Source organism: Anser brachyrhynchus, assembly GCF_964034855.1.
Source record: "Anser brachyrhynchus genome assembly, chromosome: 10".
In the NCBI taxonomy this organism is placed as follows: Eukaryota; Metazoa; Chordata; class Aves; order Anseriformes; family Anatidae; genus Anser; species Anser brachyrhynchus.
This window is the reverse complement of record NC_137705.1, coordinates 15,871,132-15,885,811: the sequence shown is the minus strand read 5'-3', so window position 1 is coordinate 15,885,811 and position 14,680 is coordinate 15,871,132. Positions and strand designations below refer to the sequence as shown.

Below are 14,680 nucleotides of genomic sequence, written 5' to 3'. Positions count from 1 at the left end.
CGCCCCGGCGCGTCAGCGGCAGGCGGGGCCCGGCCGCCCGGGGGAGCGGAGGGACGCGAGAGCGGGGGGCCCTGCCCCTGGGCCGCGCTGCGGGGCCGGGCGCTCCCCGGGCCCCGCCGGCAGGCCCCGCAAGCCCCGCCGAAGGCCGCGGGGCTGCCGGGAGGCGGCCTCCTGCCGCCAGCTTCCTCACAGCGGACGGAGGGACGGTTACCTGGCACCGCGCGTATTTACACGCCGAAAGACAGCACTGAGCACATCAGCCTGAGCCCGTTCCTGCGCGTTGTTCTGAGCCCAGCACAAAAGCAGTTCCAGACGAGCCAGGTGTAGCCAAGAAAGCGGCGCCGAGGAGCAGGGTGCAGGCTGCGGGCAGGGTAGGGGCTGAACGAGGTGGGCTCTCAGGTCCCTTCCAACCCAAGCCCCTCGCTGGTTCTGTGAAGGCCCAGGGACACTGCTGCACGGCTGACCTGCTTCCAAATCCCCGGGGGAACTTTGTGTTATTCATGGAAAACAAAACCAGCTTATTTTAAAATTCTGACTTGACTGGATAGCGTATACCTTCAGAGAACCCTGCAGAAGGAGCAGCAGCGCCTGCAAGGTTTGGCTACATAGGTTTAAAGGCAACAATTAACGGAAACTTGTTTGTAGGCTCTGTCCTCAGCTCCTCTGTAGGACCTTCAGCATCCTGTGAAACAAAATCTGGTTCCTTAGAAGGCTTAGAGCAATAATGTACCAGCCTTTGAGGGAACCATATGTACCACCCAAACGAGCTGTTAACAAGGATGCTGGGCAAGTGGTATTTACGTAGTCAGCATTTCCTTTTAGACATAAAATGGAACACACGATCTGGTGTTCCCCATGCTTTTGTAAGATGGAAAACCACCCACAGGTAAGCAGCAGCATTCATCATTATATTAACAACCAAAACCATCAGGAACAGTTTAAGTATCTTTTTTAATTTTCTTACAACCACTTAAAACTGTCATATACCACAAACTTATGTACACTATTTACAGACAAAACAAGCAAAATATCCATCCAAAATATTTTTTAAAAAATCCTCTGATTAAATTGTTACACCTGCTCAAACAATGGTGGGACTTAATAGGCATATTTTCTTGTGCATGTTTCTCTTCCATTTAGTACTTCAGTCTCACTGCATATATATATATATATTTAAAAGTTAAAGAAAGATAAAACAACAAGCAGAAGGGACGCAACACAATATGCATTTAAATCTTTGTTTAAGAACAAGCAGCTAATTAAAAAAGGCAAAATACAGGAAAAGTGCATCAGTTCCAATGAGTTAGTATAAGAAAGAGGCCCACGTGTGGAGAGCAGGTACCCCCTTAGGGCAGAGCCTCCTAGAAGGCCTCTGATTGTCTACAAAGATTATTTTTTAATTTATTTTAAACAAAAAATAACAACAATAAAAACTTAAAAAATAAAAAAAAAAGAAGAGGAGAGGAGAAACATGACACCTCCAGAAAAAAATATTTTTTTTCTATGAGGTTTCGTGGAAACTGGTGCTCAACAACTTCTGGGGCGGGCAAGAACTCATTTTTGCCCGGACTTCATTGTTCATTGACTTGAGTGAGCCATGCCTGTGACTCGAGCAGAAGGCCTGTTCCTCTTGAATGGCACAACGTTGGAGGACTTCCACAGGCTCCTTGCCCATGGTTGTGCTGAGTCAGCCAGACCTACCACCTCTGAATTTTGTCAGCGCAAGACCTGCTCGCTTCCATGGCTTAAAGCTGAGCCAACCATTGCTGGCTTTGCACTTAACACAGGAACTTTGTCTTCTCATCAAAACGTCCATCCTTATTGCCTGGTGCACTTCAGGACAACAGATGCAACTATGAGAAAGCTAGAAATGACCAGACCATGGAGACAAAGTGGCACCAGCCATAAATTGTTTTTGCTAGATTTCATACAGATTATTATTATCATTTTAGAATAACATGTAACAATAGGCTTGCTGTACCTGCTGTTCCCAAGTCCCCTTCTAATCCTTCACCCATAAGGCTGCCTTTGAAAACAAGGCTACGTGCACATTTGGGGAAGTTTGGCAGCACTCTAAAATTTGGATTCAGCACACAATCCCTTTAAAATGGAGCCTTCAGCCAACACCTGAAGTCTCCTGACAGAGCCTATGTCTTTGTGCTTAGTTGTAGCAATTTGAGCTCACAGTAGGCAGTAACCAGTCTGCCACTTTGCAACAGGACCGGTTAAGGAGTAGCTTACTATCCATCATATTTTTGGCTTTCGGGTAGGGCTACTTCAATCAAAGAGCTTCTCCCCCAGCAATAGATTTGGTCCAAAGGTATCCAGTCTCCAATTTGAGTTTGACAGTTATGAAGCCTATTCAAGTACATTCAAAAATCTCTTTTCCTTTTGCCATGTCTTTGTACTTTATGCAGAAGATTGGAGTGCTCGGTCCAATCAGCTGTAAATACATTTACACTTCTGTGGACCTAGCAGCTAAATACTTCTTTCCTCACTTAAAGCATCACTGGAATCAAGAATAAACCCTAGCAAAGTCTAAAGCGACAACGAAATAGTGCTAAAAGTTGTGACAAGGGAAAATAATCCTAACCACCACTGCAAACTCTGTACTGTTTCCCTCAATCCCAGGAGAGACTGCAAACACCCCTGGTGTTCTACACAACATGTAAACGAATTTGCCTTTTCTTTCTTTCCTCAAAGAGCAACCTTCACAAGGGTTTAGCATTAGAAAAAAAGTAGTCTTCATTCACCAAGATCAGTGCTGTACCTCTCCTCTCCTGGAAAGGTCACTTTCAGTTGCTGCTCATGCCTTGGGGGATCAATTTACCACATTACCCTTCAGCAACATTTTTGTCAAATACTTCTCTACTATGGGCTCCTTGTGTTGATGCAGAGAGCAAACTGTAGTAACTCAACAATCTTTCTGCCCAGCAAGGCTAAGCTTTGCACAGTACAAGCGCCATGTGGAGGCACCACCAGGTTTCTAAAGCTATGATGTGCAAACCAAGACTACACAATGCATATAAAAATAAGACAAGAATATAAGCTCTCAAGAATATAAACTAAGCAGTATCTCCTTTTATCACCCACATAAACAGTACATGACGCCCAAAGGAGAGCTCATTTTCTTGTAATGAAAACATTTTCAAGTCCAGGAGGCTGGACTTCAGCTTTGTCATGTCTTAGGATGAATGGAAATGGTAGAGGACAGCACAACCCCCTGAAGCCTAAGTTCATTACAAAAGTCCCAGCAACTCCTGCTGGGGAAACACAGGTATCATCTAAAGCCAAGATTCAGGCATTGAGCTACCAGAAATCCAGTTCTGAAGAAAGAGAGCAACTAAAGCAGCATGTGAGCTGATTTCAAGTTATGTTGGTGTAAGATGAACAAAGTTAAGTGCAGTTGTCATCTGCCACACATAGAAGAAGAGGAACTTGAAACCGCCAAGTAGAAACATCATCCATCAAGATAAAGCCCCAATTATCCCTTTTAAAATCCAGCAATGAGTGCTTCCCCCCCCCCCCCCCCCCCCCCCCCAGGAAACAGAGTGTACAGTACCCATGTGCAGCATAAAAACATTTCACAAATAATGAAAACATCCCTTTTGAAAATCTCAACAAAAACGGATCCCATTGGGACCAGACTGTCAGTGCCTCCCAAAACAAGGCAGAAATATCTAGCCTATAAAACATGCCAAAGGTGACCAGTAAGTATCCCACTAACCTCTGAAACTGCTCACTGCTTTGTTTGCTGAGAAAAAGAAGTATGACTTTTGTATTTAAATCTTAGGCGCCATGTTAACAGGTTCACTACGTTACCCTTTAAGGTCTATTCTCTCCTAACAGCTACTCAGGAAGACACCAATCTGTCCGTCGGGAAAAGTGGAATTAACATCTCTTGGTTATGCAGATCAATTCTGCTGGGCATCAGCTTCTGTAACAGTGCAAAAGAATTCTGGAATCCCTGAAGAATGACAAATGTGATCCAAAAGCATCTTCCAGCCCAGAAGTTCTCTGCAGGTCAAATTTCTCAAGACTAGACGCTGACAACAAAGCAGCAATGTTTCTTTCAAAAAAAAATTTCAGGCCTAATGGATTACCACTGAGGTTGTAACTAAAGGAATGGAGTTCAGAAGGATGACCTTGGCATAACACAAAGAGACAAAACATCCATTTATTGGCCACATATATGGGGTGGGGAAGAAAAAGGGGCACTCTGATTTCAATTTAACTATGTTTTCAGACTCTTTTATAATCTGGGAAGAAAAACTGTTCTAGTCACACACTGCCTGCCCTCCCTCAATCAAAACTACTGAGCTAGTAAGCTGTCATATTAGACAACTGACTAGACAACTGACGTATTAGACATAAACTGTCATATTAGACATATGACAATTGTCCTATTAGAATCAATATTGACATTTTGATTCTAAAAAAAAAAACAAACCAACTTTTAATTTAGGACTTCCTTAAATAGTTCTGTCTCTACAAGGCAGTTATTCTAAGGGGATAATAGCAAAAAATCAACACCAACTATTTCGCTTTGCTTACTCTATAAACAGTTTCTATTGGAGGTAGCTCCTCTCAACACCCATGTGCTGGATACAGACACAGACTGTGCAAGCTCAGCTCTTGCTCTACACATGACCTCCTCACTGAATCCTACAGCACACAGCATCAAAATATCCTATCATTTTAGGGTGAAGAGAAGCTTGGATCACTCCATGTGACCAAGTACCCACTGCTGATCAGAAATCAGCGCTTGTGTCCTTCCTAAAACAAATTCATGTAGCGAGCACCTTCCTACCTCAGATACCAAGTTTGCCAGGGGCTTTCTGTAAAAATGCAATTGAATAGGGGAAAGGAGAAGGGCTGCACATTTGCTTTATAAAGCTCCAGCCCATGCTCCTCCAAATACTCATGAGAACAGGCAAAAGCAAATGAATGCAAACCACCTGAAACCTAATGCATATTTGAAGCAGATCTCAAGCCTGATACAAATTTCCCACATCTTTAATGGGAAGTAAGGTAAGGCCTGTTACTTAAAGTGTGACACACAAGTCCATGGCAAGTGGCTGAATGGGTTTAATTACCCTGAAAAATTAAAATCAGCAGTTCATCGTACAGTTGGTCTACTGATGGAACTAGATGTCATTATGCTCCTTTTCCCCAGAAAAAGCACAAAAAAACCTCTTCCCCCCCCACCGTTTTCATCAAGTCTGATCCTGAGCAGCTGTAAGTAGTTAAAAATACAAAGTCATACTTGTAAGATAATTTTCAGTAAGCAAACCCTAGTAGAGCAGTCCTCCATTGATTGCAGCTTTCTTAGTGTATTCTACGAAAAGATGTACAGGTAGCAAAGCGAAAAGCTGCTACAGGCTCTGTGTACGTGGCCCGATTGTTTGGTATAAGAAAAAGGAATCAACTTCACAGAATTCTAAAGGGGGAAAAAAGTAAAAGAAATGTTATCTGAAAACCAAAATATAGGAAATGCACAGGCACTTTCTCTTTCTTTTTTTCCTACAGCCCGTCTGTAAGAGAAGTGCAAAGTAATTAAGTTTTCTGACATCTGAGAAATAGGTAACACCCAAGCTAAGCCTCCAGAAGCTTCAGCTAAAGCTTGGGAACAGAAGCTCTGTATGCTGATATGGGTTTGTACTTATGACATGCCTACAGAAGAGAGACTGCTGTGCAGCGACCTACGATTTGTCCAGAAGAAATAGTTCCCTCCCTTTTAAATTCATCACTTCTACTGTTCAGGCTACAGAGGTAGTAAAAACAAAACAAAACAAAAACCCAACAATAATGAAACAACAAAACAAAACAAAAAAGAACCACACTCTTGCTATACTGTACATTCAGAACCCTGTGGCCACGTTGTTGTCCTAACAATGAACAAATTCATTAAAAAACTCAACATTAACACACGAATGTGCAAACAGCACATTCCAAAGCCAGTGCTGTGGTAAAGTAAATGTTCGTCCACAGGAGGGGATGGGGATTCTGTGAATCACCAGGAACAGAGAAAGTTATTTCTGGCAGCCTGCATGCGAACGTAAACAGGATTCGTTTCTCCTTTTAAAGTTCTGTGCCACCAGAACTATTGAAATGTCACTTCCCACCAGAGGAGACTTTTCTGTAATCATTAAAAAATACATTAAAAAAAGGGAACCATAGAGCAAGAGACTATCGTGTTCCCAAGCTGGCAGCTGGCAGAGTAGCCCAAGTTTGCATTGGCATTTTGCTCCAGATGTTGTCTTCTTTTTCTCAAAGTGAAAAACCGAGGCTGACAGATTCTCTTAGGTTGCCAGAGCCCCAGTTCAGCTTCATTTGGCTTTCCTCGCTGGAGGGAAAGGAGCATAGAGTTGTGGTTGTGCTTCAAAGGTCCACTTCATCTTGGCAGCTCCTTAGTTAGCAAACTGCTGGTAAAAAGCAAGTTTGACCCTCTCAATGTGATGGCAAAGTTTAATAGCTGGCCCAAGTTTCAAGTCCATGCACTCCTGAACGGTGGGCAGGGTCAGCAGCAGCAGTGCCTGGCCGTCAATTTCCTGTCAGAAGACAAAATCTCCATAGTGACTTTGCATTTTTGTTCTCCATCCCCCTGCAGCTTTGATTTGCTGTAATTTCAGATTCATGGGCATTTGTGAATTAGTAGTTTCTTCCATGCTACTCCAGGTAACTTAAGAACCTTTCTTTGTCACTAACAAATTAATTCCTTTCTTAAAATGCTAGCTCAAGTTCACTGCTTAAGGGACAGAACCTAACGAGAGGCTATTTTTAAATCAACCTAACAATAGAAACAAAGGAAATTTCACGCATAAAGTCATTTTACCTAACTTCTAATCATTCTATAGAAACAGATGTTCTACAAGGTAAAGTATATCTTCTGTAACATCTATCATAAACCATATTCAGCACCAGTTCCAGTACTAGTCTTGATAGATGATTTTTTTTTTTTGTGGCAAACTTTAAGATGCATCATTTGACTTATATTTTTACTTTAGTCATCATACTTTAACACAAAATTGTTCACTTGTTGCATACAACATTATGACACCTGCAGTTAGTCTGCAGAATGGAAAACATTTATCATTTGGAGTCCTCAAGTCAAGTTGCAAAACAGTATCACCTAAAAAATCAGCTGCTGCTTTTGTGGTGCTTAACTGTGGGCATTCTCTGTGGTTTTGGGATTCTGATGCCTCACAGACTAAAACCTCCTCCACTGAGTACTAAGAAACCCAAACACAATTGTGTCCATTCACTTAACTCTCCTCTCCCAAACTACAGCAAGTTGTGCATGTGTTTTTTTTTTCTCAGAACCCTACTATACAATTTAAACTAGCTTCTTTTTGTGATTCAGTAGAGGCTGAGAAGCAAAGTGACAGAGCTTCAACACTTTAACAGAAAATCATACCTGGTCGAGGAATATTCTTGCCAGCGGTGCACAGTCGGTGGATTTGAGGAATCGCACGACGTCAGCCACGCTCCATTCCAGAGGGTTACTGTCCAGCTGCAGCTTTTCAGCAACTTCAATCTTTATGTCCTAGACAAGCCACCCAGCACAAAAAGAACTCCTAAAATATTACAGAAGGCATGGACCAACAGTCCCCTCTGCTCCCCCACACTCCCAATGTTCAGCTGCCAAATAAAGCTGTAATGAGAGCTCCAAACTGTACTTGCTCTGTGGTTAAGAGATGTGCAGACCATCACTATGCTGCAGGTGGAGGTCACATCCTCATAGCCAGTAAGCAGTGATCTAAAACCAGGATTTGGTACTGCTGAAGTTGAACAAAGGATGGTTAACAGCTGGGAAGTGGAAAGCTCCCCATTTTGCCTACAGCTTTCTGTTTAGTCTTTATTACAGTCTTGTAACATGACTGTAATAGCAATTATGATTTTTAATTATTCTGCAGTGTCTTCACAATGCCCTTATGGGATAATGGAGTATTTTATAAAAATACACATGTGATGGTTAATAGTCCCAAGATATTTGTGCTTACCCAACACTCAGAAAGGGCACTAATGTATTTCCAGAATTACCTTCGGTGAAGGAGGCTTATTTTCGTCATCAGAAAAAGAAAAGGTCCTAAGCTTCCTCTTCCGCTTGTCTCGGTCCTGAGCCAGAGAATGAGACAGCTCACTCTGTGTAGGAGAGGATGACAGTGATTTCTTCTCTGATACCTCTGATTCCTCAAGTAATTCGTCTTGCTGCTCTGAGGTGCTATCCTCAGTCAAAGATTCTTCATCTACCTCATCCTGGTCATCTTCCTCTTCTCCCCCGCTGCCCTGGAAGGTAGGGAAAAAAATAAAATAAAAAAGGAACAAAATCAGAAATAGGAAGTTTAGGACAAAAACTACAATTGCCATCCATGTATCTGCAGTAACCTGAGGTTACAAGGAACTAAGTTTGTTGTTTCAAATGAAGCTGGTCCATGATCACATACCGTTATCTGTTAAAGTTGGTGTCAGTCTCATACCTGGGGAGATCCAGCTGGAGTGTTATCCACTGAAGTAGAAGAACGTTTTTTCTTATGAACAAAAAAATGTTTTCGTCTCTTCCTTCTTTTATTTGGTTTCTTCATGGCTACTTCCAGGTTACTGTGGCCACCCGGAGGCCTACCTATCCGCTTGTTTTTCCGCTTTCCATAATAGTGTGCTACCAGGACAGAAGAAAGGAGCATCATGTTGAAATGCACCTTCAATGCCACTAGTTATGTTTGTCCATCATCAGGACTGGAAAACCAGTAGCAGGACATTTCCCAGTAGAAATCCCAATTCTGCAAAACTTCAGAATGAGTATGTCTATGTTTTCCTCTTCAATTTGGTTTAAGGAAGAAGAGTTACTAATAAATTTTATTTTCCCTGTAACAGGAGATTTACTTATCTTTGAGAAGCCCCATATGATCAGATTTTATATAAAAATCTTCAACTACAGACTTCGTCCAATTTAATGGTGTCTTTTGTGATGTCCTGCAGCTTTTAAACATGGCCTCCATGCACTGTTTGTTCTCAGTGTCAAATGGTTAAGATAGTTTCAAAAAGCTAAAAGCCTATAAAGCCTAAAAGCTAAGAGAAGAGCTTTAAAGTATTTTATTTTGTTCCACAACAAAATGATAAAAGCAATTACAATGTCACTTAAATTACAGTATTAGTCAATTCTTGTCCCAAAATGTGTCTTACAGAGATAAATACAACAAAATCTATGGTTTTACCATTTAATTAGAAACTATTTTAGTCTGCCCTACACATTGGTACACAGATATTTTGTAGGCCAGCGCACGTAGTGTTTGAGCTTCTCCTTCTGTAAGCAAACCAATGTACTTTGGATTGCTTCTGGAGCAAAAGCAAAATACAACACTCCCAAGTCCCACCTCAGTTTGACAGCCACTGCCTACTCACTGTATTTAGTCTTCGTCAGGACGGAGCAGTTCTCTGAACACTTGTCCAGCACCATCTGAGGGCCGAAGAGGTTTGGACAACACTCCAGCTTGATGCATGTTTTTCTGCAGAAGTCCGCCACCCGATCTGCTGTCCGTACCACTTCCACAGTTGCACGGTAGCTCTTCCCTTTGTACCTGCAATTGAAAATGTGGTCATAATTCAGGAATCCTCTAATAAAGGACAGAAGTACTTAATTAAAAATGTATAAGGATACTGCTTTAAGAACAGACTCTCTAGAGAGAGTCCAGGAAACAGGTAGTCCTGGCTCTTATGACAGATCCTCGAGCAAAGTAAAAAAGCTGACAGTACCAAACATAACAAACACTGCCCTGCCAGTAACTATAAAATACCCTCTGAGAGGACTACCCTGGTGTTTAGATGGCGTGATTTCTTTGTTCACAGGGTTCTTTTCAAGGGACTGCAGAAGTGTCCACTGTGATGCAGACAGCTGGTCCCTAAATCTCGAGACTGAGTGCACCAATTCACACTAGAGGCCAAACAACTACTAATAAAAGATAGCATCAAACAGCTTCTCGTGAGCCATTGTATGCACATGTGATGGCGAACAAATGATCTACTGTTGCATTTCCATTCAGTTTTCATCTAATTGCGGAACAATTTGTCAGGACAGTCGTTTGTCATGACTCCACATACTGCTCTTATTTGACTCAAAGTAAGAAATAGCCATTTCTTTTTGTTCATCAGCCTTGTGATGGCATGGACAGAGTAGCATGGTGAAATACCCGCCCATCTCGTGCCTCATTTCTGCTTTGTTCTCCCAGCACAGCTACTGACGTGCTGATATCTATTAGGGATGTCTCAAGCCCACAACTATCTAATTAATGCACTGAAAAGCAACAACAACAACAAAAAAAAACCACGAAAAAAAGGAAATATCCTCATACTGAAGACATCCCTGTTCTCACTGCTGTGACAAAAGCAAGCAACTTCCGTGAAACGGATCAAAAGATTTTTTTCTATTTCAACCACATCTTTTATTTGCATTAACTTTTCTTATGATCTTCCTGTTGTCCAAATCCAAATACAGAACAATCCTTCAATACATGGAAAAGTGTTCTTTTACACACAAAACTGATCCAACAGAAGAATTACTGACATATTCAAAACCAGGTAGTAAAGTCTGTGCTATGGCACACTGGGAAAATCTAATCTCTAGTACGCAAAACATGGTGACCTAATTACAAGGCCATCATTAGACTATAAGGTAATATCTGGATTTATCAAATATATGCAAATATGATCATGTTTTTTCTTCCTAGCCACAGAATAATCTTGCAAAGAAGCTCCAACCCAAAAGGCTCAGCAGGAAAACTAGGGAGCACTTTAGGGTAGGTTGCTGTAGAAAGACTTCCATGCCAGTCCATCTCAGAGCACTGCTACAACTGAATTTCAGAGGAATCTTCTTCCCCTGAGAAACTGGCATGGAAATGCCATAGAAGCCTGAGAAGTTTCCTAAGCAGTATGTGCTTCTGCTTTCAAATACTGACAATTATTTTCAGGCAAATTAAATATCTTAAGCCTCACGTGCTGGTCTGCCCATGGATGCACTGTCGTACCGGTACCACACCACTGGTACTTCACCAATAGCTGCTAACAAGCCAGCAGCAGAGCGCACATGGCATATTAAGGAACATTAAATTCAGATGCACTTCACCAGACATTCAGAAAATACTTTATATAAAGATTTGGAAATTTAGTCAGTCAGCATCTTTACATGCTATAAGCAATTTTTCCATCTCTGAAATGTGAGAAGTTAAAGCCCAGACCCCAGAGAACACTGTCACTGGGATCAGCTGAGTGGGGAACAGGACGAGAATTTACTTGGCTTTTAGGATCTCTCCATGCCCATGCCATGCAGCCTCTTCATCCAACTGCAGCTCTCGCAGGACACGGCTGGGTTTGTAAGCTGCATTGATCAATAAAGTGAGAACCTATCGTTGGGTGAAGAGGAGAAAATGTTTAGGTTATTTGTACAATGAATCTTTTTTTAAAGTGCTAGGTTAGAATAGGAAATTAATTCTATTCATCTGAATTATCCAGCATCAAAGCACTCATTCACAGCACGATTACAGATACTGCCAAAATGAAAACAGAGAGCAGTCAACACTTTGGGCCATGCCAAACCTTCAAAATTTGTCTGCAGAGTCACAAGTGTATCACAAGTGTATCAAGCAATTTCCCAGTCACTGCCTTCGAATTACATGTCACTAAATTGAGGCGCTGAAGCGCGGGGCTGGATACCACATTTGCATAACCTTGGGTAAATCTGAGTTATCACCTTAGAGCCTGTTTGACGCATGAAGATATGCCTACAAATGCTGCAGGGTTTTACTGCCTGCCAACCCACTGCTTGCTACAAAATCACACTCCAGAATCTTAAGCTCCTTTTTGCTTTTGTGAACCACAATAAGGCCTGTACTGTAACAAAATGAGAATTTCTCTGGTGCTGTGCAGCAAGTAACTCAAAGTTGTGAACAGCTTCAAATTAGTGTGGGATAGTACAAAATTTACATTCAAATCGTATTTCTTATTTTCAGCATTTGCTTATCCCAAATTGGTTGCACCAATGTATCAAGGTTGCAGCTTCAGTCCTACTACCACAGCAATCCAGAGGTCTACAGCTCCAGTGAACGGTATTCAATTATCACACTATGCAAGTACTGAACTCACTTCAGGATTTATACAAAGAGTCAGAATCATAATTAAAATGCATATAACTAAGCAGATTGGTTGAACTTTTAGCAACACTCAGCATCTGTACATTAGCAGGATTTGTGCATATTTCATGCTTTCAGGTGGTGAAGAAGGTTAAACCTTCTTCAAGGTGAAATGAAGATGCCACAGAATTTCACACTTGCTCTTCTGGAGTGCTGAAGAATTTACATCAGAGAACTGAAACTTGCAGAAAGGATGGGGAGAAATACAGTGTGGTGTTCGCTCAGTTTGACAAGGTGCAGCAGCCTGCATGGGAAGGGACATTCAGCCTTTGCAAATGAACATGCCGTAGGACCAAAGAAGAGCAGCCACTCCAATGAGAGACTGCAAGGGCATCTTCTGATGCCAGATCACATCTAAAGACTGAAGATGCTTTTTTGCTAAAGAATCTGTTTTAGTTTTGTCAAGAAGTGCAAAAACTGCTGCTTTAAAAATAATAAGTGACATTTAAGCTGTCATTTGGGGGCTGGACCCGATGATCTCTTGAGGTCCCTTCCAACCCCTACAATTCTGTGAATCCTGTGATAAGGGTTCTCAGAGAGAGCTTCTGTGAGCTGCAGTTTCCTCCCATAATATAGATTCACCATGGTAGATCAAGCCTGTGTTTCATGAAATCCAGGTCTTTATCTGAGCAGCCACTAGGGCCATTCACTTCTGAAAAAGGTAGGTAACTCCTCCATCTTCCATGCCATCTGGCCATTTCTATAGCAGTAATTGCTTTTGTACCCTAATGCCATCAGTCTCAAATATACAATCTTCATCCCATATAGCTGCGAGTTTCAGACTAGTCTTAATCTACCTATCTGAAATCCCAGTTAAGTTATTTAACAAGAAAATGCTCTTTCCATTAAGCAAGGTAAATTAGCAGATTTGCTCAAATACAGGCTACGTCTTAAAACCAGATTTCCCCCCACAACCTGGGGACACAACACCATTTTTTTCCACAGTTCTGGGACCCCATCTGCCCACTATCTATTTTACTAGGTATGAGTAAGCTTTATCCAGTGATAAAGTACTTGAACTTGATTAATAAGTTGAGATGAGGGTATAGGTCTGCTTAAAAATTCACAACTACATTCCCCCATCTCCAAATGCTGAAGGATCAGATATATGTTTTTGAGCAGAGGTGTAGATAAATGATTTAAACAACTTTATGGGCATGCCAAAACACAAGTTTTAATTTTTAAGTCAAATATTTGAGATCAAAACAAGAGTATGCATCTCACTCAAATGTCCACCATGTTGTGTACTGGTATGATGCACACATACCCTTTTATACCCTTTTATATATTTATGTCTGAAGACCAAAAAAATTAATATGCACCCCCACTGCTGTTAAAACATTATGACTAAGGTCTTTTTACTGTTTCATTCCCCCTGACGTTTGCTGGGGACAGCTACACGTATGCATGCGGAAATAGAACTTCTTCAATAATGAGCTTATCCATTATTTCATCAGATCATTGCAAATTATATCAAACTTAAATATTAAGAATTCTTTTCATTTCCCAATTACTGAAAACAGTTTTCCATTTCTGCTAAGAAAATCTGTATTTCCTCTGTTCATCAATGGTGCAAACTGTGAAGGAAAGCTTTTGGGATTATCTGAAACTAAATTCTGTTAATTAAAATTGAAGCATTTATTACAGCTATAAAAAGATACTAACTCCTTTGGTCATGGCAATTACAGGTTACTCTGTTTTAACCTAAAAAAAAAAGTTAGCAGTTGAAGGTTGACTTAACTCCGATAAATGGGACGCTTTTACTCTTTCCAGCTATTCATAAAACAGTCCATGATATATCCTTCATTTTATACAAAAAACCCGTTCGCTCATCATCAGTTTATGAATGCCTTAAAAGTATTAATTACCCATCTATAATTAGAGAGGCACTCTAGAGTTTATGATGCACTGCTAATAGAGGTCCACTGAGTAGAACCACCTCACCTCTTTCAGAACAAGAACACAGTTCCCAGGTCCCACAGACTGAGGAAGCTCAGCAATCCTGCCTTTGTTAAGGTAAGGCCCTGAGAAGCACCGGTGGTTGAAGTAGATCTTTGGGCAGCAGTACTTTCCATTAATTATCACTGAGAAATAAGAAAACAAATATTTAAATCACATGGTACAACTTCCCCAGCAATTACTTCTTGCAATGATTAATATTTTGCCTACTGTAAAAAAGGAAGGAAAAGAACACCTGAATGAGTTTAGTTTGGGTGAGTACAGGTGTCAAATTTGCCATCTCAGGACTGGTTACAGATGTTGCTAAAAATATTTCCCATACTTAATAAGCATGCTTGCAAATTGACAAACTATAGAAAATAAAGCCAGTTATATATCAGAAAAGAAGCATTTCTTCTGGCTAGTCTGATGTTTTATGGTACCTCAGTGAGAACAGGCAAGATGATGACAATCCCAACTATTTGGTAGCAGAGCACATTCTAACACAGTAATTACAGACAAATTTTCCAGTCGAATAACTCTCTCTCACCTAAACTTTT

At 41.2% G+C, this 14,680-nt stretch overlaps 1 protein-coding gene and 1 long non-coding RNA gene across 7 annotated transcripts in view; one reads left to right on the top strand and one right to left on the bottom strand.

Moving 5' to 3' along the window:
- The first annotated feature begins 79 nt into the window (after window positions 1–79).
- Window positions 80–7,671, top strand: LOC308200534. Of its 2 annotated transcripts, none has more exons than XR_013955676.1 (2): window positions 80–886; window positions 7,367–7,671. It is a non-coding gene; the product is annotated as an uncharacterized lncRNA (long non-coding RNA). The 2 variants fall into 2 exon arrangements; XR_013955677.1 differs by having other exon boundaries at window positions 103–886; window positions 7,364–7,671.
- Window positions 5,512–14,680, bottom strand: part of SFMBT1 (Scm like with four mbt domains 1) — an 82,919-nt gene continuing 73,750 nt past the window's right edge. For 4 of the 5 annotated variants that reach the window (XM_080606417.1, XM_080606418.1, XM_080606419.1 and 1 more), the window contains exons 15-21: window positions 14,127–14,266; window positions 11,287–11,396; window positions 9,403–9,578; window positions 8,481–8,659; window positions 8,044–8,289; window positions 7,418–7,546; window positions 5,512–6,551 (exon numbers count right to left, since the gene is read on the bottom strand). In XM_080606417.1, coding sequence (XP_080462543.1) covers window positions 6,411–6,551; window positions 7,418–7,546; window positions 8,044–8,289; window positions 8,481–8,659; window positions 9,403–9,578; window positions 11,287–11,396; window positions 14,127–14,266 — 1,121 coding nt within the window. In that variant the 3' untranslated portion in view covers window positions 5,512–6,410. The remainder of the gene's footprint in view (window positions 6,552–7,417; window positions 7,547–8,043; window positions 8,290–8,480; window positions 8,660–9,402; window positions 9,579–11,286; window positions 11,397–14,126; window positions 14,267–14,680) is intronic. The other variant, XM_080606421.1, reaches the window with a different exon arrangement.